The sequence below is a fragment of the Chelonus insularis genome, unplaced genomic scaffold (genome assembly GCF_013357705.1).
Source record: "Chelonus insularis isolate UGA/USDA-ARS -01 unplaced genomic scaffold, ASM1335770v1 contig_324_pilon, whole genome shotgun sequence".
NCBI classification, from domain to species: domain Eukaryota; kingdom Metazoa; phylum Arthropoda; class Insecta; order Hymenoptera; family Braconidae; genus Chelonus; species Chelonus insularis.
Window position 1 is genome coordinate 699,392 of NW_023276494.1, and position 22,987 is coordinate 722,378.

The window sequence follows — 22,987 nt, forward strand, 5'->3', positions numbered from 1 at the left end:
TAGATTGGCTGAATTAAGTTATGTATACAAGTTAAAGGATAAAAGGGGAGTCAGTTTGAAAAAAATATTACCCAGCAATTGATACTAGTTTTAGCTTTTTTTATGGTATTTTATTTGAATCGATTGTTGGAATAAACCAAATAAATTAATTTATTTTTTATTGAATGTTCCAAATAAAGTGCTAATCAATTCTAGATTTCAACATTGAATGTCTTAGTCCAAATATTCGGTAATAATAGTTGGTGGATTGGAATAAGATCAGCAAAAAAATTATGTTGTTATTATGAAACATCTTCAATACTTATTCAACTAATTGAATAATGAATAATTTGATTGCATTTGATAGAATAAAAATCAAACTTTTTATCTAAAAGAAGCCAAAGAAAAAGAAGATAGTGATGTTGTTGGTGGTATATTGGCTAAAAATAAGAACAACATGAATAAGAATTGTTTGTTATGTATTTTTGTAAGAAAAACAAAAGGCAGAAATAAAAAATGAACGATGACTGTTTGACTTTTGACATCATCGCAAAGGGATTGGAGACAACGGGAAATCTAAACGGGTAACAAGATGGAAACGGAAACCGGAAGCGTGTCACTCGAGCTACGGTTTGCTTCCGGCATGTCGTGCAAAAAGGAAACGTGGGTTATAGAATAGAATAAGTTGCAGAGAGGGATGAGATACACACTCTTCAGTGTAGTTAGAAATCAAAAAGTAAAAAAAGGGGTCAGATACAGTATTAAATGATTAATACTTTAGGTTTACTAGGAAAAAAATAAATAAATCTAATAGACAATATGAATTTACATTTATGTACGCTTTGATGCGATTATATATTATATTTTATACTATTATCATACACAATTTACATATATACAATCAGCTACAATAAATATTATTTTTATAGAATGATAAATTGAATGTCGTTTAAAGTGAAAATCTGATCGAGAATTTTTTTTCTATTTTTCAATGAAAAGTTTAACTTTTCCTTTGTTTCTTTTCCTTTTAGATCAGCTTCTCTACAACAATGACATCTTAAATTTATCTTAAATATTCACTTGATTTTAAAAATCACTTCATTTTATTTTTATACGCCTCTATTCGGTCTACTATATAAGACGTCTGCCCAAAGAAAAACCATCATCACTTAAGATTTAGTTTCCAAGATATTTGTTATTTTAAAATAAATAAAATAATTTTTTTCTGTCAAATTATTATTAGTATGGAATGTTCATTTGCACTGGTATACAAAGACAATTATAGATGTCTTCAGGTATGAAAAAAAGTGAATAACAATTTTTTATTCACCACCAATATTTCATGTAAGAAGTCATAGGTACTTGACCATTAGCTCCAGTAGGATACGTGGATTCGACTAATTTTGATTGACAAGGTTTTCCATCTCTCACTAGAACTGGTACAGCAACTCTTCTTGGAGAACATCCAGAAGCTCCAGCTTCAACTCGTTCATTTTGAGCTCTCTTTGTCTTATACCTATGATTTTGGAACCAGATTTTGACTTGGGTAGGAGTTAGGCAGATAATCGACGCCAAATGTTCACGTTCTGGTGCACTCAAGTATCTCTGTTGTCTAAATCGTCGTTCAAGTTCATAAGTTTGAGCTTTGGAGAATAAAACCCTTCGTTTTCTTTGTTTCTTTCCACAATGGCTGTTATCATTAATTTCCCGAGATCTGTCTTTGTCATCATTGCGTTCATCAGAGTGATGCTCTTCAGTTTCTTCAAAGTCTTGCTCTTCATCTTTGGAGGATTCATTGCCAGTGTCCTGATGCGATGGAAAAGAGAGATCCGAAATGGTTGGACTTGTAGAGTCTGGTTGTTGTTGTTGTTGATGTACTGAAAGAAGATGAATTTGGTTAGAGATGTGATATTTAAAAAAATAATGTTGATCTCCACGGGACATAAAGTCTGCATAAACTGCCTATGAACACGCTATCGGTTATAAAGGGTGGAGGAAAGTTTGGGTTGAGGTGATCTTATAAGTATACAATATGCTATTGTATTCGGGGTAAAAGAGAGAGGGTGCGAAAGCGATATAAAGCCTATTGAATTCTCGTATGTGTTCTCTCTTCGTGGCACCCCACGAGATCAACCATATCATTTTCATGGGAGATTAGCCCTTGATATTCGCCCTCTGTGATTTCAATTAAGACGACACCTAAAGACTTGTGATTCGATATCAAATCCTACTCTTATTATACATAATTATTTTCATTGTGATATATCATCTGATTTGCTAGATATCATACATTACTACATCTTCATTATATCAACAAAATTTTTATTTCTTTCATTTTTTAAAACAGAGAATTTTTATTCCAACTCCAATATCCTGAGTTTTTGATTTAAATTCAAAATTAGCATAAAAAAAAAAGAAATCATCTTTTAACATGAAAAATTATTTTTTTTTATTTATCAATAATGTTACGTTATTTAATAGTCATTTCAAGTCCTAAAAAAATCACTTGGGATGGGGGAATAAGCGAGTTTAATGGTTGACACTATCGAGAAGTTGAATAATATAAAATGGAGAAGAGGGTATCCATCTCTGATCTAAAGCACCAAGCCCCCTATTACTCTTGAAAAATAAGCAGTGGTAAAGTACAACTATACAACACGAGTCTTCAGTAACCGCGACAATGCGAATTTTGGGCGTGACGATTTTGATTCATCGAGCTGTTTCCGAGAGAGAGTGAGGTGGGGAATGACTAAAAATTCGTTTGTGTTGGACCTATGCTCATGATTGTAGCCGTTTGCATCTGTCTCCACGGTGACATCTGTCACCCTAACTTGGCCAATCACATCCAGGGGAACCAAAAGGACCTTTTATAGGACCATTAGATCCTGCTTAGCCGACGCGAACCAATTGTAGGGTGTTAAATAAATAAGGGTTGTCACGACTAGCTGTCTAAGAATAAAGGATGCTACATTTACAGCTTCTATGAAGAAGTAATTCATTGGAAATATAAAAAACATTTAAATTCTTGGAAAAGATGGGATCTTTCTATCATTGAGGATCTTCCTATAATCTATTTTTCGTCCTAATTGGTTCATAATGACAATTTTCAAGTGGTTTAGGTAAAATAGGATTATAATTACTATTTACAACTTACCAGTCATGTCAGCTAGGGATTGTGGCATTGAAACAGGTAAAATTGGAGCTGTTGGCCACCCTAAGAGACCAGGAGGAGGTAGAGCTGCTGATGGCGGTGGTGGTGGTGGAGGTAATGAACTTCTAGTCAAATTACCATGTAATCCAGGCTGTAACATGGCTGTAGTGTGTTCCAAAAGTTGTTGATACGCTGAAGGAACATCAGTAGTACCAGGAAGAATTGTTGTTCCTGTAAACCATATTTTTTGCACAGCTGTTAATAAATCTGTTTATTTAGGCAAGTATGCTTTATGCTAGTATCTTCTGGTGAAGTTTTATAAATGTTTGAGTCTATTATAATGAAAAGTAAAACGGATTTGCTTACCAGGACTATCTTCTTGAGCCGTCGGTTTGGCCTCATTCAGCTCTAGAATGTCACTTATGTGAAATCCTGAACTCGTTCTTGATGCTACGGGCATTTTGATGCTTTCCAATAGCCTGTAAAATAAACAAGGAATGGATGAAGATTAATTAAAGTGCTCCTGATGATTAGTAAATGTAAATAGTTCAGAGGACTCAATTGACCACTAGCTTTTACTTAAAACCGATTAAAACCAGTCGAGTTTTGTCGTCTTTTAGGATCAAACTACCATCAGCCGACCGACCTCCCGTAGATTTCCTACTACATAAGAATAAACCTGCGGAAATCGAGAAACATAAAGAACTTGAACGACTTTGAAGAATTTGTAATCCGGTGAATTGTTTAGACTTCGTACTACTGCTGGTCTTAAATTGTAAGCTAGTTCAACTATTATCACAGCACGTACCATATGACAGGTCGCATCGAAATCTCCATTTCCATAAACATTTTTTATTCCCACTTCAACTATTTCTATTGCTCAATATATTGTCCGATTATTATCCTACTTATTCAAATGATGCTTGAAAAAATTTTTTTCTGATTAAAAGTAAATTTCAAGAAACAACATTGATTTATTGATGACTTTATTTCGGCTTCTCTTTGATAGGATTTTATTCAATTCTTTAAGTACAACATCTTTATTTATTATTCTAATTCATGATTCATGTTAAATATGAATCTGAAAAAAAAAATTTTATTTAAACAGAATGGTTTTTTACCTTGTGTTTAGAGCTAGTTGACTGTACCAAACATGATTGAGTAAACTAGCTGGATAAGGAAACAAAGACCACGGTAGAATTTTGTTTTTATCACCCATTTTGGTTGATTTTTTTCACAAACTAGTAAAAGTCTGGACTACTTAAACTCTAACAAAAATTGGAGCTATTTTATTTCACTTTTTTAAATTTTATTAAACTTAATATCAAGAAAAATGTTCTGTCAGTTTAATATAAAATATGTATTGCATTTAATTGCAAAGTTGTTCACCAAATATTCAAAATTGATTCACTCAAAACATAAATTGTCAAACTAAACAATTTGTTATTTCACTTTATCACTGAATACTTCCATTGAAACAATTTCCAGGAGATATCTTCAATATTCGGCAACTCAAGATTATAAAACAGACTTTTAAAAAACTGGCGTTACAAACACTGAGATCAGAAAAAAAAATATTTTTATTTATGTTCTTGTACTGTCATCGAAAACCGGTCGTGTACTTTTTCGAGTGTCCTCGACGAACACTTGACGGCTAGTGTGTCTCTACTTTTATGCAGCTTTCAACCTCGAGTGTCCTCGAGTTTCCAGAAGGCGTGTCTTCTAACAGGGGCGGGTTTTTCATCCCCAATCAGAAGTAAATTCCACGGTAATTTAACACCACAACTACCCTTACTGCAGCATTGAGTCTCATTCGAGGGTAAATTTCCGTGGTAATTTACCAGAGGGTGGAGTTGAATGTAGAGCAAAGGGGCGCGGCTAATCTAGGGGTGGTGATTATGTTGAGCTTGGTAATATACTAGATTTTCCGCCAATCCAAAATCAACATCGATCAAAAACCATTTACCGGTTCTCCACGACACACTTAATGTCGAGTGTTGATGTGAAAAACCATTAACTTTTGTTATCTGTTTCTCCTTTGTTGTAAATTGCGATTATATTTATTTGCATGTTGATTATCATGTGAATGACTTGGTATAAAACAAAAGAAAGTTATTATATCATACTAGACCACTATATACAGCATAAATACTTTCTCTGAATCATATACCATTTTCCTATATGATTATTATATTTTTTCTGCTTGACTCAATATGCATAATTAAATATATTAATATATCGATAATATTAAAATCAATTGGTAATTCATTCAATAATATCACATTTGTATAACAACACTAATAAAATTAAAAAAATTCCAGATAAAATATTATTGGCACCTATCAATAATAGTTTTTTTCAAACATTTTCTTTTATGTCCTTGATATAGTATGTTATTGTAGGAACCTTTTTTTCCTAAAATGCGATTCTAATTTTTTCAATTGCATCCCGCCTATTTTCAACATCTTATGTATATGCGGTGAAAAGTTTTCTCGTATTTCCGGTTCTCTCGGTATTCCATTGTGTCTATATAGCTTCCTCTCTTCCCCATCCTCGTTCAGTAAAGTCAAAAAGTGCGGAAGGGGGCGGATAAGGGTCCTTTTGTAATATGCCATATTAAACATAGTCTATAGTCGTTTTTCTCATCCTTACAGTATATGTATATATCTTGACCTTTGAATGCCATCAAGCACACATATTTTATACATCGTAAATATTCTTCGATCAAAGGAGAACTTGCACACAATGCATTATTGAATTAGTCATCTTAAAGTTTTAAAGCAAACATGAGATTTTTTTTCTCGTTGCTCATCACTCATCGTCAGCCTTCAATAATAATAGACCAAATATCTCTAGTTCCGGTGTAAATGACAAATCTATAAATATATAATGAAATGGAATTCAACAAAATAAAGGTAAAAAATTTTTCTCTTCAAAACTAATATAACTTTAAAATCAGAATAAAATTTACTTACTCAGGAAGTGAAAACAACTCCCTGTTTTACTGTAAATTGAATAATGTAATAATAATACACTTACATGAAATAATATGCAATTTTATATGTTAAATAAATGATCATTATTATATTTATAGTATATTACACTACTAGTGCAGAAAGTTGAATTTCCTGCCCTGCACGACATAATGGCCGAAAGTGCGTTTATTCAGCACGCAGCCTGTTACATGATCATGTTTTATTTAACAAAACTCGCTTCTTTTCTGTTTTTTTCTTTTTCATTTACTTTTCTAGGTTATAAATGTTGTGATGTGATCGGGGTGGGGGAGGGGGGCAGGCATCAACAACATATGACAAGTCAAATATAACAACATTTGTTTATATTAAATAAACTCTTTATTATTTTACTTTCTTCCGAGCTTGACAGCAAATTGTTATGGTCCGTCTGCCATTTTTTGTAGGCCTCATAGACTAAGTTGTATCTGTTTACTGATTTCTTTGGCAACGTTTCTGTTTCGATTATCAATTTTGCCTCTGCGTCAAAATCTCTTAACACTTCTTCTTCATCCGTAGCTTCGCTAGAAATACTCACACGTCATCTACAACAACGGAACGAAAGAGTTTTCTCGTACACACTGATACGCAAAACTGCCGCCAGTCAATATGTCGGACTGAGAAGAAAGTTCCTCATGTGCCCTTGTACGCTTGCGCAGTAGCGAAAAACGTGGTAGAAGGGGTAAGAAATCAGTGGTGGGGAGCCCGAAATTGAAGCAACTGAGAAACTCTTTTCTCAGTTTAACAATAGTAGTTAACAAACTATGATTGTATATAACCTCAAAAGTTATCAGTCTTTTTTTTAATGAAGTTGTAGTTGTTATTTAATGATAACAAAAATGAATGACAAATTATCATCATCTGAGAAATCTATGAACGAAGATGAGATTTTAAGAGACTTTAATGCAGAGGCTCAATTAATTATTGAGTCAGACATGTTACCAATTGTGCTCATCATGAAAACTGTAAAAAAGAAAATATGCAATGAGAAAGAGGGCTTTGCCTCGGGCTTCATGGCGCGCAGTGCAAGAACTTCAACTTTCTGCCCTTGTAGTATAATATACTATTGCTCCCACTGTTGTAGAGGGCGCATAGATAGTTTCACCAATGCACAAAACGTACGCTTTCTGCTTTGAAATTGATGCTGGAAATACCACATTCCTAAGTGCCCATACTCATATAGAGGTTACGTCATATTGACTGAAAAACTGTATTATCATTCGATAGGTAAGTGCAGATTTACCAAAAACATCACGTGACCTCCATACGATTCCTTGTGAAGGAATAGATTTGAAGAAAGCTCATAAATATTTAGTAAATGTATAATTATTTTATACTTTTATAAATTAAATTTTAGGTTAAGATTTTGTTTGTGTGATATTAAAACAATAATTGATCAATGTACTTTAAAGTTAAGATTCAACCTGCAGTACTAGAAGCAAATAAGATACGATAGTGACAAGGAGTCAACGTCACGCAAGCAATGGATCGAGTATCCGAGCTCGCGCTTGGAACAAGAGAATGAGAGTCAGAACACGACATCTAATCGGGTTAGAATCGAGTTTACGGTCTTAACGGTATATCTTAAGATTTTTTCTTTATTTTGTTTTGTTTTCTCTAGTGAGAGACATAGTTGAGCTGTTTAACGATAAAGAATAGTCAAGTAAATGAGTGCGAGTAAGCTAAAGAAGATGGTTGGAAGGGGTGAAAGCTCCAAGGGTGGTACCAAGTAGGGAGAGAAGCAATCGAGCAACATTTGTCCAAGTCCCACGACTGTTTGGCGATAGCTGTGCCAACTCATTTCGAACACGCAACCCAATTTGTCTATGTCTCATTGTTTTAATCCCGCAGGCGACATCTGATCAAGTCTTTTCACTTTTTTTCGTCGTAAAATTCCTACTTAGACTCTTGTATGTTATTCAGCAATGTTTTGCCTTAATTGCAAACTTACTTTATCAAGTAAATTTTCTTTTTACTTTGTTAGAAAAACTATGCATGAGACATTTTATATTAAAATCAAATAATAATTAGTTTACGCTAATTTGTCAGAATGGATTAATTTTTATTCTAAAAATATACTGAATATTGTTACAGAAGTGGACAACTTTTGTTCATTTTGTTCATCAGGTAGAAAAGCATGCTTACTAGTAGTTGGTACTGAAACAAGTAGTTTTAAAAAAACCAAAGGTTGCCCATTTCTAAATTACTGAATTTTTTGTTCAATAGATAATAAATCTGAAGAACTAACCGAAGCAGGCAAGGGTAAAATTAGTTTTATCTCTTAAAACCACCAGAATCTATAAAACCATGCTAAAAGAAGTAAAGGGTTTTACACCTCTGTGATGCTTAGGTAAGGTTTCATGCATTTAAAAAATCTTCAAATAAAAGTTACCGTCATTTTGTAGATAAACTAGAGACAAATCAGAAGTGTAATAAAACATGATTTTATTTGAGATAAAAATCTTTCAAAATTATCCAACTGGGAATGTTTTGTATCTGAGGTAAAACAATAACACATTTCTAGCTTGTTAAAGCGAATCGACTTGAGAGAATTAATTTTTATTTTACAAATTTATACTTCAAGTTAAAAAATGTTTGCCACACTTCTAAATAGTCTCAAGTATATTTATAAACTTGTAATAATTTTTACATATTATTAGTATTAATTTCTTCAACATGTGTTAAATATAAAATAGAAGGTAAAGTCACCCCTATTAATGAAGCTATTGTTGCAGTGCTGGTAAGTCGTAAACGATGACTGCTGGAGATGCAGGCCATGTGTATTATATTAGTTGAAAAATCGACGTTGTCCAAGTGACTGCACTTGAAAATTTTCCCAAGAGTCTTTGACGACTTTGTATATGGTTACTTAGTTCTTCAGGTGCAGTGAAGCTCGTAAGAAAACGTGCTTAACATCAATGGATGTTCATCCATTTATAAGAGGAGTTATTTCGTCGACTGTTTGGTTATTATCATAATAATACAAGTACCTGTTGGTAGGAGAATACTTGGGACTAGTTGAGTGAAGTGTAAGGAAATATTGAACAGAATAAAGACTAAACGGCCACCACCTGAGACCTTTAGCTTAACCATAGCAATAGCAGGTCTTCCTATTTATTACCAAAACGTGTCCCTGCAAGATTTTATTTTAGCTTCTTAGAATTTACGAGTCCTCAAGTGGATTTCCATTCAAGTATAACTTGTACTTCCGGAATAAGTCAAATGCTAGTACCAGAGTATCTTTTTTAGAATGTGTTCGGAACCTTTATTGTCACTCTCACAAGTACTCAGGTTAGTTTTGTCACCAGCATCAAATTATTACTTTATATAATTTATAATACTCTTAAGTATTCTTACTGGTGTGGCTAATTTTATCTACGTGAAACATTTGAATAGAGTAACATTTGATTGATAAAAATATTTATTAATTGATTTATTTAAAAAAAATTTTTTTTTATTATTTTATAAAATCAGTTAGGTTTTTATAAAAGGTTCTATATATAACTGTAAAGAATTTATATAGTGACACGTGTCTAATCGCTCACTTTTTTATCATCTTATATAGATACGATATCGTAAACTGGACAATCGATCGACCGCGAAAAATAAAAAAAACTGATGGACATTAGGAGCAGAAGATAGTTGAAAAAGAAAAATGATTAATACAAGTGGATATGAAGTATTTTAAAAAAATCATCTTGAAGAGAAAAAAATCAGTAATGTATACAATATTTTTATTTTGATGTTCTCTAAGTGAAAAAACCAATAACATGAGAAAGAAAAAAAATACAGGTATATAAAAGGAAAATTTGAAAGGTCAAAAGCGGAGAAGAAAAAAAAGAATGAATGAGAAAAAGTAAAAGTGGACACATAAGAGCATGTGAAAAACCAGATAGTATATGTGAGAATAAGAAAACTCGTGGGTTCATTCATAAAGTCTGGACAATAGATAAAACCGGGTGGGCCCTTAGATATCTCCGTCAATGAACGTAAAATTCGTAGTACTACGAGAGCACAAGAAAACCCCACGGGACGTCTTCAAGAGTCTTTTTAGCCGACTACTATGCTACGTACCCCTCCTGTTTCCTTATACTTTTCAAATTCAAACGTGACCTAAACTAACTTTGCCAAATTTAACTTGACTGTGAATGTCAATGCCGATGGATTTTCCAGTCTTTTTAAGAAGCATTTAAGATGAATCAAATAGTCCGATGCTCTTTAGTTCGTCACCGGAAGGTTAAATTTCCTTTATTTAATAACAATGCTTTTAAAAAAATGTCTCCGATGTTTACCTTGCTTTTGTCACCTACATCAATGAGAATACGAGACACCATGTGCACTCAATGTACTTGTACGAGGTTGGTGAAACTGCCGATTCCAATTGCCAACGATAAAACGAAAATTTAAACGTGGAAACCGACAGGTGTGAATGGAATATATACAAGAGTATGAGTTCTTGTTCAATATGCCAATGAATCGGCTAAATGTATCACCACGTACCACCTTCTGAATGTCCTGGACGAATTACGTTTTATTTCATCCTTTAAATTGATCTTCATCATGTCATGATAAAAATAAATTTCAATATTTATTTTATATTAAACTATGCAGAAAAAAATTATATTATACCTACTTAAGTTATGTTTATTTATAAAGTTAGTGTCGACCATTTTCACCCAGGATTGATTTTAAATCTTGGAAGAAGCTTATTAAGCTGTATATATATTTGGAAACAACACCATTTAAATTTTAAATACACAGATTTTGAAGTAACTGTAAAAGCGATGGAAGAAAATTTCAAACTTTTAAATCGCATTATTTTGGAAGCTTTGAAACGAGGCTACAAGCTACAATAGTTTGGCTTAGCTATGGAACCTGCTATTCTACACGTAAGTAACTTCATCATTTGAAAAATTAAAAAACATTTAGAAAGTGACTTTGCTGAATTATTTTCGTAAAATAAATCTCCAACTTCTATTAAATATTAATATACTGTTATTTCAACTAAATTTATAGACTTGTGAGTGTATTTATAAATTTTTCAAGAAAGTCATCTGAAGATCAATCTTTGATGAATGTAATCTTTTTTTAGACTAAATTAAATTATTGTTAAAACATTGAAGGATAATCAATTAAATTTTTTTATAAACTTACCTATAATCATCCTCATTACAAACATAATCAGGTGGAATGAGATGCCAAGAAGCATCATAGCCATCATCAAACCCGGCAGTCTGCATACTTTGAACTTTCGATTGATTTTCACCGAAAAATTCAAAGTGGAAGCCGCCAATCATTAATAATAGCTAGAATTTTAACTTAATTCTAGAATGAGGTAATTAAAGATTGATTTTTTTTTAACTTGAACTGTTTATAATTCACAAGATGATAAATTTAATTTAAAAATAGAACTATCATAACAATTTTTTATGAAAAAGTTGAAGATTTCAATCGAATTTACACACAATTTACGTATATAATACTAACAGCCTTTACATATTGATGGATTATATATAATATTCTATACAGAATTTATAGATAGGAGCTCTGGCAACGTTATCTCCCTTTGATAAAACCCTATAATAGATTAGTTTCGACTACTGATCATTGATTTCTAAGTCTTTAGTGTAAATAATAATTTATAATTTTAATACAATTCTTATAAAAATTTTTTTTTTTCTCTTATACATTTTTTTTATCGAAAGTATCTTTTTGTTATTAAGTAAATAATTTATTCATTTAAAATGAATATTTTATTAATTCATATTTCTGATCATAGAATAAAATTAACTCTGATAAAAATACACTAGACATTTATGTACATTAATTCATATTCAATTCGGTCTTAGAATATTTGTACAAATAGATAGTTTATAATTATATTTACGTACTACAGATAATTTCAACTACACTTGATAGTTGTCATCATAATGTTCAAGACCCTTGAAGTCAAGTATAGGAGCTTAAGATCCAAGAGTATTTTAATATTTGGTGAAGAAAGTTTTCACTGCTTTCTTTTTTTTACTTCTAAAGAATAAAATAAAATTTTTCTAAATTTATTACTTTTGATATTAAAATTTTTTTTTTTAACTAAAGGAAAACTCAGCTATAATTACTCTAGAGTTTTTGGAAGAAGATCTAATGACTGGACATCACTGCTACCTAATATTAGACAGGTGAGACTACTCATTCGATAGATTGCTCATTTTCTATTTCAAGAGATGAGAGAAAATATTAACTAAGATTGAATTAAAAATATTCAATGTAAATTTAGAATTAATTAATTAGATAAAACGATTACTAGATGAGTGACAGTTAAGATTAAATAATTGAATCATTATTTTATCAACATTAAAATAAGATGCTCACAGTTGAACATACAAGGTGAAAGAGTTGTAGATGTACTAAAAGATATATAAAAATCAATTTCCAGACATATCACGATGGCCCAGTTTTACAAAGCTCTAATATATTAACGATTTTTGCGATATATCATCATTGAATTTCAATGTATAAAGAATAATGATAATACTAGTGTTTTTTGAATCAATAATCAAGCGTGACTTGTCAGTTTATCAGGAAATAATTGTTATAAAGAAATATAAACAATTATTGTATATGAAAAAAATATCTATTCAAGTTGAAAAATACGCATTTGTTTACTAGTATGACGTATACTTGTGTAACAATAATCGAAGAATTTCATATGTAGTTATATATAAATATATAAATTAACGTTTTAGATGACTGTTAATCTTTAGTTATCAAAGATTATCAGAAATCAGAATTATTGATAACGACTTCATATAACTCGACATTTTGATTTTTTTCATCTAAAATTATTTTTGGAATTTATTGAAATCAGTTCTCAGTATTTTTAATATTTTTCTTTTTTATTATTAAGATAAGAATTTAAAAGAATACATTGATAATCTCAATTTATGTATTTTTTTTATATTAAAAAAGACAAAATTACCGACGAAAAAAATCATACAAGTATTGTCATCTAGCGTTCGAATTATTTTTTTCTATTGTCGATACAATAGATTTCCATTTAATTATCATTCGTTTGAATTTTGAGACATAAGAAATTGATATTACCAACTTATGGTGAGAGAAATAAATAGTAAAAACAAATCCAATGTGACATTTAGGTTTTAAAAATTAATTGTTTAAAAATCAGTGTTGATACTTAAATAATGATTAAATTTCTCTTAAATTATTAATGAAAGTATTTAATTTGTAATACGTATAATTGTAAGTATTAAATTATGTTTAATTTACCAATTTATATTCTACAAAAATTCTGTAATAATTTTCTAGGTTAGTTTCTAACAACGTGACACCATGGATGAGTTCGATGAATTTTATACAAAGTTACAAGCATTTTTAATGAGTAAAAACTCAGAATGCGGGGAATTGAAGTTAATATCATCAAAAATAACCGAAGAAAATGCTCGGCATGTCGAAGGAATTTGTAATGGAATCAAAAAAATTTTTGAATCTTTTGGAATTTTTTTCAACAAAGATGCATCAACAATAAACGAAAAATGTGTAAGAGCATATGAATATTTAATTTTTAATACATGTTTTACATGTCAAGAACAATTAGCTGAAGATATTGTTAAAGGTCATCTAGTAGATATGTGTCCACCACTATCTCCTTTTCTTTTATTAACGATTCTGTATGATCTTCATTTCGATGATATTTTAGCTGAATCTATTCTTCATTTTCCACTAGAATTATGTACTGAAATCAATTCAACTGTCTATAGATATCTAAATTTGATGAGTCTTCATCGTGCTAAAAAATTAACTACTAATTTAATTTTAAATTCCTGTCAAAAATTAATGCTTATGAAAAACAATAATGTACAATGTTTAGAAATGGGTCTTGGTTTACATTATTTTTGTACAAGTATTGAAGAACTTATAACTATTTTTAAAGAGAAAAAAATAATGCAGTTACATGTAGATGATGAAACGCCAAAACTAAAGAAAACAGAAGAATTGGGATGGTTTATTAAAGATTTAATCAAGCTTTGTGAATGTTGCCATGAATATGGAGAAAAAAGCATAACTGTTAACGAAGAGAATGAAAAATTGTATAAGTTAACATTTGGTAGAAATTCTGAAGAAAAATGTGATTCAGAAATTTTAAAAAACCAAATAACATTAATTAATACACAATTATTAAATTTGTTAGCACTTAATCTCGAAGAGATTGATGTCAATTCTTATCTAGATTGGGCTTCCTATGAGACATCTTCATCATTATCTCTTCAACAATCAATTGGAATTGATTGTTACAATCTTTTGAATATATTAAATAAAAATGACAACGCAAACTGCAGTGAAATGCTTATAAATTGTCTGAGACAGTTATCGAGTAAACCGAAAGACGTAGTAGACTCAACTCTAACGGACTTGTGTCAAGGAATCGAAGCTGGTAAACGTGAGTGTATGAAGCAATTAATGACACATAAAGACGAATGGAATAGTACAATTTTTGAATGCATTAAACAACATTATTCAATGTTAGATAAAAATGATCTCTGTACTATTTTAGACTATCTTGTCACAATAATTGCTGATCCAAATCTAGAAGCATACATTCAAGAAGTTTACACTACAGTTACTAGAGTTTTTATGAGTTTGAATATTGCAGATGTTTATGATGTAACTTTAGGATTTATTTTAAAATACGACGCTAAAAATATTCTTGAGTCGGTTCATACTGAAGAAATGTTCAATAATTTTATCATACGTAATGCAAATTTGAAAAATATGACTAATTTGAAAATGGTATTACTTTTCTTGATGAAAAATCCAAATAAATTTCTTAGTTTACTCGTCAAGATGTGTATTGGTCATCCTGACTATAAAAACGTTATGATACCTCCGGAAGATATATTTTTATTATCTTCAATTATGAAAATCCAATGTGATGAAAACGGTGTTAAATTTATTTTAAGAGTATTAAAAGAAATAGGACTAGAAGTAACGTCGTGGGAGTTTAAAAAGTTTCATAAACTTATTATGACGATGATTGAAGAAAATTTGTTCACTGCTGATGAAATTTTAAATATCGTTTTTATTCCTATGTTAAACGAAACATATATTCCACTATCATCTGTTAAATCAGCACTGTATGCTATTATTAAATTATTTCCACAACTTTCTGATGAACTTGAAGAAGATGCTTTTATGATGGCTTTAGCTAAAAGAATAACTAATCAAAGAAAAAATTGTCAATTTCCTAAACATTTAAATGATGAGCTATTGATGATGGCTACTAAAATTGTGAAATCATATTTACATCATCACACAGAGTGGATAGAAAAACGAGAAAGTGAAACAACTATTTTAGAAATTTTAAAAATAATTTATCCTATTGATCAAATTTATTTTTCACAGTTGCTTAATTTCAATCGACCTCCTAACATCATAGACATAATGAGTGATTACCTCAGGCGAACTACAGGAGCCTTATTGCTAATTAATGATGTGAAAGAGCCTCTAATTGATCCAAACATTCTTTCTGATGATTTTAAACTTCATTTAATCCTAAATTGTAGTAGTAAAGAGTATATACGAATTGCTAAAGAAATGACTGTCGTTCATTGGGATCATTTTATGGAAAATCCTTCAGAAACTGATGAAAATGATGCATTTATTAAATTTATAAAACTTACAACAGTAGCTTTTCAATATTGTCTAGAATCATCCGAACTAATTGCTCCACAGTCATTTTCTTGTTTAATAAAATCATTTGTTGATTTTATGAAGGATGTATTACAATTGAAAAATAAATGGAATTATGAAAAAATAATGAAATGTTGTAAGGAAAGTTTTCAGAGCCTAAGTTCTAGTATCAAAGAGACTGATTATGAGAATTACTACAAAGAGTTAATAGACTTTATGAACACCATTACCAGTGAACAAACAGATTTAGAATCTTTACTCAATGTTATCGCGGCTGTAGATAATTTTGGAAACCTGTGCTTACAAATATCAACAGAATTAAAATCAAGAAAAATCAATGACGAAATAACAAAGCATTTAATGCATCAAGAAATAATTAGTATCTCTCTAAATTATTCCATAGAACAAGCGCATACTATTGTAACGATAATCAATAAATTACAGTCAAAAAATTAAAATTATTGTATTTTTTAATGATTAAAGTTCATATTAATGAATCATATTTGTTAATGAATGTGATAAGTATATGAAAAATAGCTATCACATTATTTGTTAGTTCAGCCTTATCTTTTTTAGCTCATTCATTAACTCTTCTTTTGTCATGAGTCACAGCCATTAAAATGTACTTAAGTTAGTTTGATAATTTAAATATTTTTTTTATCCATTTTCATCTGTCATTGATATTATTTTTGATAAAAAGAAAAAATAATGGAAGAAAATTAAAAAAAAAAATATATATATATATATATGGTTAAATATTTATATTTATGTAATATTGCCAAAATACCATTACATGATATTAATTATAAAAAAATAGTTAATAATAAAAATCATAATAACATTGATATAGTAAAAAAAAAAAAATACACATGAGCCAGTCTAATTGAACTTATTAGTATAATCAATGAATTGACCTTTTTAAGGTAATTATATTTTTAATAAATGGATTATCATTGTTTAATAGTACATTAACTGAGAGAAGCCAAATCATTTCGATAATTGATTTAGATAAATTGTAATTACGATTTTTACCTTTTTTGTTGACTAGATTATCTTAACATGCTAACATGAATCGAAGAATCAATATTTTTAATTGCTACTAAAACCACAAGAATTTAGTTTAATTATGATAAATCAGAATGTACACAAAAAAATATAATAAAATAATAAAAAAGCTGTTCTGTGTCAAAATTAATGATTATAGTTAATGATTATTATCAATGATTTTATTATATATAACTTGATACTGTGATATTTACAATTATTTTTCACATTGTAAAAAATATAACATATTTCATACTCAATACCATACGCAGGTAGCACTGAAAGGCCGATATACATTCTAATCATGGTGTTGTTACACACTTTCTTTTAATCATTTTTGTTTTTAAATTCATTTTTTTTTTTATTTTCTCTATTTATCAAACGCATTGTTATTTTATTTTTTTATATTTTTTCGCTATTTTTTTGATACTAATATGTGGGTTTTATGTTGTTAATTGGAAATTTTTCATTCGCACACGTTCAATCGATAAATATCGATATTTTTCTAATAAAAAATTGGCAGGTAGGAAAATCGTAATCACTAGGGACAAATCATCGTCCTTTGCCGCGTGATATGCTAAAGTAAAATTTTATGTTTCGTTTTCTTTTTTTTTCTTCTTCATCTTAAATTAATTTTACAATCAGACACAGTTTTTTTTGCAATAATTTACGATGTATGTATCTAGAAAAATATTATGCAATTTTATGAAATCGGATAATAAAATGTGAATGATAATTGAATGAATTACTTTACAATCTAAGAGTTTCATGTAGAAATATATAAACCATTCCTATTTCCCTTGATTTGAGTATTCTATAAGTCTGTTTATGTGTTTCATTAATATTTGTGTTTAATTTGAATGCATTCTTTTGAGTGACACATTCAGATAAAGAAATGTGATTCAAATAACCGGATATCAAGTATTTCCTGCTATTTATACATGTACCATGTATTTAACATTTTGAATTTTTTCCTTATGCGTGAGAGTAAGTAATGACAAACGAAATTAAATGAATTAATAAAAACTGATTTATTTAATAGTTTTTCGTTATCTTATTGTTATTAAAAAAATTTTTTTTTCTTCATTTTAGAAACGTAGATTATGCGGACTTTATAACGATGACTCATTGGCTTTACAAGTATATAGTTTTATACAACATGCAAGAGGCACGTAGATAATTTTATATCTGACCCCTGTTGTTATAAGTATAGTTAATGACAAAGTAAAAAATAAAAAAAAAATTAATACACAATATTTACTTGTATTAAATGATCTTAAAACAATCTTATAAAGAAGATGAGTTATTAATTGTCGACAATCGTTATAAAACTACAGACTTGATATTTTTTTTCTTTTTCAGTAATAAAATTTATTAAATCTTATCTTCTAAGTGACATTTTATAGACAAAAAAATTCTATTGACTGTAGTTACGATAAGTGGAAATTTTGTAAATGATTATAAAATGAATTTTCTTCTAAAAAATTGATCTTAAGACAATGGACAATTGATTAATGGAGCACTTATTTACATTTTTTATTTTTTTTTTTTCTTCCAAACTACGCTTTATTACTTTATCTAATCAGCACCTTATTCGTATATTCTATTAAAAATTCATGTTAATTTGTGAAAAGTAATGAATGTGCATTATTCATTTGGACATTGAACACGAGCCTCCTAGCACAATTTATTTTAATATTGGATTTTCTCATTTTTCACTCTAATAAGTGTAATGAATTTAAATTGTATAATAACTGTAATAATCTCCCACTCTACTCCTATATATAATTATTAATTACACTTCTATTTTATTTCGGTTGATTTAATTTTTGTATTTCTTTTCTCCTCTATTGTAAATAACTGTGCATTGGTCCTTGTTGTCCCTTGATTAATTTTCTTTGTCTTTCTTTTGTTTTTTTTTTGTTTTAATTGTTTCATTTTTTAGTACTGTTATGTTATCGTCTTATATTTAAATTCGCACTTATAATAATATTTTACACTTTTACAGCAATAATTACATATATAATATATAATACTATGATTTTTTTTTGTTTTTATATTAAAATATTTGGCCGTGGCTCACAATTATCATCATCCTCATCATTACTATTATTATTAACAACCACGTTTTTTTTTTTAATAGAAAATTGCATGGAATTTTGTTTATCCTTAAATTTTAATTTTTTTTAGTTTTTTTTTTTCATTTATTTATTTGTTTACGCGAATCCATTTCGTCGTCATAACGATAAACATTAGTAAGTCATTTATATAAATATTCTAATATCATTGTTAATTAATTAATTATTTAATTAATTAATATATTTATATATAATCGGTATTAAATTTAAAAATTTTTTAGTTGTTTTGCTTTTTGTTTTGTTCACAGCACACTTCCTAGTGGAGCATATATGTTTTATTTATTAGTGTTTTGTTGTATATTCCGATTGATTGATTGTTTTTTGAATTTTGTATTAAACAACTCCACATTTGCCTCGGAAAATTTCATCAGTCTCACCACTAGAGCTTTTGATTAAGTATTAAACGACACTGCAACAACAATAACTTTTCTTTTCTTTCTCGGGACTAAAGTTCATTTCTCGTACAATTTCGGCAAATACTTCATTGACATTAGTACGATTTTTAGCTGATGCCTCAATGAAAGGACAGCCCCAGAGTTCTGCAAGAGCATTCCCCTCAGCTGTGTCGACCTCCCGCTGATGCTCGAGATCAAGTTTATTTGCAACCAAAAGTACAGGAACTCGTTCCGTTCCCTTAACTCTTGTAATAAGTTCTTTCATTGTTTTAATATCCTGAAAGGTTTGATGATTTGTAAGGCTGTAAACGACAACAAATCCTTGACCATTTTTAATATATAAATCTCTCATGCTGGCAAATTGTTCAGTACCAGCAGTGTCAAGTATCTCCAGCACACACGGAGAATTATCAACTTCTATTTCTTTCCTATAAAAATCTTCAATAGTCGGATCATACTTCTCCATGAAGCAGCCGGATACAAATTGAACGGTAAGGGCACTCTTGCCTACCCCACCCGAGCCAAGTACAACAACTTTGAACTCACGCATTATTTATTATTATTATTATTATTTACTAATCAACTTTATTTAGTATCAACTCCACAACAGAATAAGCACACAAGTATGCTTTGTTATGTTTTATCAAATTTCTTTGGTAAAATTTATTGTAAAGATACTTTTAAAGTATTTTTCAAGTATCTTTTAAAATTATTATAACAATTATAACAATGTAAAAATAGATAATGTCTTATAATGATGTTAATTATCACGAATAGTCTTTTATTTCCTATTTTCAGGTGTTAAAAAAAACAAAGAATCCACACTGGTTTACAACTTGATAAAGACATGACACTTGAAAATGAGTTTTATGCTCATAAGCATTTGTCTTTTTACGACAGCCACTATCAACACTTGTTCTTAAACTTTCAATTGAATATCATATGATACAATTGATGAAATATATTTTATCTTGACACTTTTCCCCTTTCATTTGTTCCACGACGTCCACGACGTGTTGCATGATGTTGACGCCATTTTATCGCACTTCCTTTCGATTTTTCACGCATGTATTTTCAGCATCTTTTTCCACATATACTCCAAGATAAATATTTTACTTTATTACAGTTACACTGTACACACACCTTTTTATCAAGTTCACTATTTTATAACAAAAATTATTTTATTAAAAATTTAATGAAAAATAACAGCCAAGTGAGAGAAAGAATACGATGATTAATATATCAAGATTACCAAAATGTAATATGATGTATAGTTGAAAAGCCACGGGACCACGGGATAACTAGAGAATGTGAACTGATACAGACTTGCTTGCAATGACTGCCATAGAATAGTCTGAGTACTTGTGGCAGTACAATAACCAGCGACTAACCTAAAGGCCGTATGTCCATTAATGAATTGTTGCCAGAGAGAGGAATGTATATACACGTTGAAGAGAGAGCTAACGGTCAATGAATCATCATGATTCCACTTTCCATCACGTTTATCAGTCCCTCTTTTCTAAAAAAATTATCTTGAACTACGCAGCTACTTGTTTTGTTGATAAAATGGCTCATATAAAGATAAATATTCTTTACACTTTATAAAAAATCAAATTAGAATATTCTTTAACAATCAATAAACATCATTGTTTCAATTGATTTTTGGAGTTTGGAGTCACTTTTGTAAACTTCTTAATAAGGTAAATGGATATTTATATTGAACTTGGTTTTAAATGGCCGAAATTACTTTAAATGGTTAACTTTTAACTTAAATTTTAGAATTGATGAATAAATTTTGGAGTAATCAGATAAGGATGGATAAAATTTGAGATTTCCGATAAGTGAATTGACATGAAATGAAAAAGATTAGATGGCAGCACTGTAGTTTTCATTCATCAATTAATCATCACATTACACAGTACATTGACCAATGCCGTGAATTTCATCCAATTTCAGGCTATGTCTTCCTTGATAAACTAACAAGAATTTGAATCTTAATTTTGACAAGTCCGTCCCAAATTATGTCTCAAGAAATAAAAAAACGAAAAAAAGATGTTAAAAAGGACAAAATCGAAACAGTGAAATCTGAAAGAAAAACTGAAAATAAAGAAGAAAATGAAGAAGTCAAACCGTAAGTTTAAAATAAAATTGTTAATAACTTTATGAAGTATTTTTTCTGAATTTCATGTAATACATTCCAGAAAATTCGGTCCAAGAGTGTCATTTCCTTATCAAAAAGTCTGGTCCAGATCTATTTTAATATTCGGAGTTCTTATAATAGTTTGGTACAATAGTAAACGTGGTAAAGAAACAGTATTTGCCGGGCAAAAAGAAATTCTAACTCGAACACAAAGTTTAGAATGCGCACTTGATTATAAGACAGAATTGGAAAAGTATCCTGAATGTGTGCCTGAGAAATGTGGAAGGGTAGTTACTGATAAGTTAGTTTCAGCTACTGAGACAGATGTATTATTAAAGATAGCTGTGAATGGCATAAATTTAGGAGGCTCTGATGGTGGTGCAAGTATTCTAGATCTTCATAGTGGTGCTTTGAGTAAAGGAAAAGGATTTATAAATATTTATGCACTTGAAGAAGCTGCTAAAATTTTCAATCCTCCTGACTTTGCTATTTACAAGTATTGACTCAACTATTACACTACTTACAAATTCTTCTAAAAACATTTTGTACAATAAAATTTCTTACAGAGTGGTTAAAACTAAAATTCAGCATGCTATAGCTCATCATTTTGGCGTTGATGCTGACAAAATTTATCTCACAAAACCAACTTTCTTTTCAAGAATGACCAATGCATCAGCACAAACTATCCATGATGAGTATTGGCATCCTCACATTGATAAGGTGAATTTTTATAACATAAAAACAATTATATTCCAATCCCTAAATATCATTTTTTCTATTATAGGAAACGTATGAACATTTTCATTATACATCACTTCTTTACTTAAGTGATTACGGAAGAGATTTTCAAGGCGGAAGATTTATTTTCATTGATAAAAATAATGTGAATTCTACTATTGAACCTAGAAAAGGTTTATTAATTTTATTATTATTATTATTCACTTTATCTAACGATTGAAAGTTTCAGTGAATAAATGTATTTTTTTTTTTCGTCAATAGGAAGAGTATCAATGTTCACATCAGGAGGTGAGAATATACATGCTGTAGAGCAAATAACTTCCGGCACAAGGTATGCTCTCACAGTCTCTTTCACTTGTAATGTTAAAGCTGCAATATCAGATCCTAGTTTTGTAAAAGGATCAAAGCGTGTATGAGTGATTTTTCAACAAATGTATTTATTACAAACAGTATTTCAGTAAGATAAGAGTACTAGCGAGCACAATATTATAAACAAAATATATAATTATTTATAGGGTTGAAAGTAAAACTTGTATATGCGAATTTTAAATTAGTCAATTTTTATGAATTAATTTATAATTATTAATTAATTGTTGGTCTTTTTGATAAAAATGAATAGTATTATTGTAAAATATAATGTATGAAGGAAATAACTAAAGAGTGAAATAAAAGTGAGAAAATAAAAG

At 29.5% G+C, this 22,987-nt stretch overlaps 4 protein-coding genes across 4 annotated transcripts; 2 read left to right on the forward strand and 2 right to left on the reverse strand.

Annotated features, from left to right (window-relative positions):
- Positions 1–823: 823 nt before the first annotated feature.
- On the reverse strand, positions 824–11,607 carry LOC118065955 (homeobox protein Nkx-2.5-like). Its single transcript, XM_035081596.1, has 4 exons — positions 11,296–11,607; positions 3,497–3,609; positions 3,134–3,361; positions 824–1,856 (listed from the first exon to the last, which is right to left on the reverse strand). Exons 1-4 carry the CDS (start codon positions 11,436–11,438, stop codon positions 1,306–1,308), a joined length of 1,035 nt encoding a protein of 344 aa, XP_034937487.1. The 5' UTR covers positions 11,439–11,607; the 3' UTR covers positions 824–1,305.
- A 1,660-nt stretch (positions 11,608–13,267) lies between these two features.
- Positions 13,268–16,453, forward strand: LOC118065948 (uncharacterized). The gene is made up of 2 exons (XM_035081582.1): positions 13,268–13,398; positions 13,465–16,453. Exon 2 carries the CDS (start codon positions 13,489–13,491, stop codon positions 16,300–16,302), a length of 2,814 nt encoding a protein of 937 aa, XP_034937473.1. The 5' UTR covers positions 13,268–13,398; positions 13,465–13,488; the 3' UTR covers positions 16,303–16,453.
- Positions 16,454–17,054: 601 nt separating this feature from the next.
- Positions 17,055–20,821, reverse strand: Rap2l (Ras-associated protein 2-like). The gene is made up of 2 exons (XM_035081545.1): positions 20,676–20,821; positions 17,055–20,582 (listed from the first exon to the last, which is right to left on the reverse strand). Exon 2 carries the CDS (start codon positions 19,971–19,973, stop codon positions 19,428–19,430), a length of 546 nt encoding a protein of 181 aa, XP_034937436.1. The 5' UTR covers positions 19,974–20,582; positions 20,676–20,821; the 3' UTR covers positions 17,055–19,427.
- A 183-nt stretch (positions 20,822–21,004) lies between these two features.
- LOC118065922 (2-oxoglutarate and iron-dependent oxygenase domain-containing protein 3-like) lies at positions 21,005–22,984 on the forward strand. The gene is made up of 6 exons (XM_035081544.1): positions 21,005–21,123; positions 21,203–21,554; positions 21,625–22,059; positions 22,130–22,283; positions 22,348–22,474; positions 22,563–22,984. The coding sequence occupies exons 2-6, from the start codon at positions 21,445–21,447 to the stop codon at positions 22,715–22,717; spliced, it is 981 nt and encodes a 326-aa protein (XP_034937435.1). The 5' UTR covers positions 21,005–21,123; positions 21,203–21,444; the 3' UTR covers positions 22,718–22,984.
- The last annotated feature ends 3 nt before the right edge of the window (positions 22,985–22,987 follow it).

Excerpts from the sequence above, each read along its gene's own strand:
- Rap2l (XM_035081545.1), bottom strand. The coding sequence starts at position 19,973 with ATGCGTGAGTTCAAAGTTGTTGTACTTGGCTCGGGTGGGGTAGGCAAG.
- LOC118065922 (XM_035081544.1), top strand. The coding sequence starts at position 21,445 with ATGTCTCAAGAAATAAAAAAACGAAAAAAAGATGTTAAAAAGGACAAA. Across the intron at positions 21,555-21,624 it reads GAAAATGAAGAAGTCAAACC|AAAATTCGGTCCAAGAGTGT; the intron begins GTAAGTTTAAAA and ends AATACATTCCAG. Across the intron at positions 22,284-22,347 it reads GGCATCCTCACATTGATAAG|GAAACGTATGAACATTTTCA; the intron begins GTGAATTTTTAT and ends TTTCTATTATAG.
- LOC118065948 (XM_035081582.1), top strand. The coding sequence starts at position 13,489 with ATGGATGAGTTCGATGAATTTTATACAAAGTTACAAGCATTTTTAATG.
- LOC118065955 (XM_035081596.1), bottom strand. The coding sequence starts at position 11,438 with ATGATTGGCGGCTTCCACTTTGAATTTTTCGGTGAAAATCAATCGAAA. Across the intron at positions 3,610-11,295 it reads TGTAATGAGGATGATTATAG|GCTATTGGAAAGCATCAAAA; the intron begins GTAAGTTTATAA and ends TTTATTTTACAG. Across the intron at positions 3,362-3,496 it reads GGCTCAAGAAGATAGTCCTG|GAACAACAATTCTTCCTGGT; the intron begins GTAAGCAAATCC and ends TATGGTTTACAG.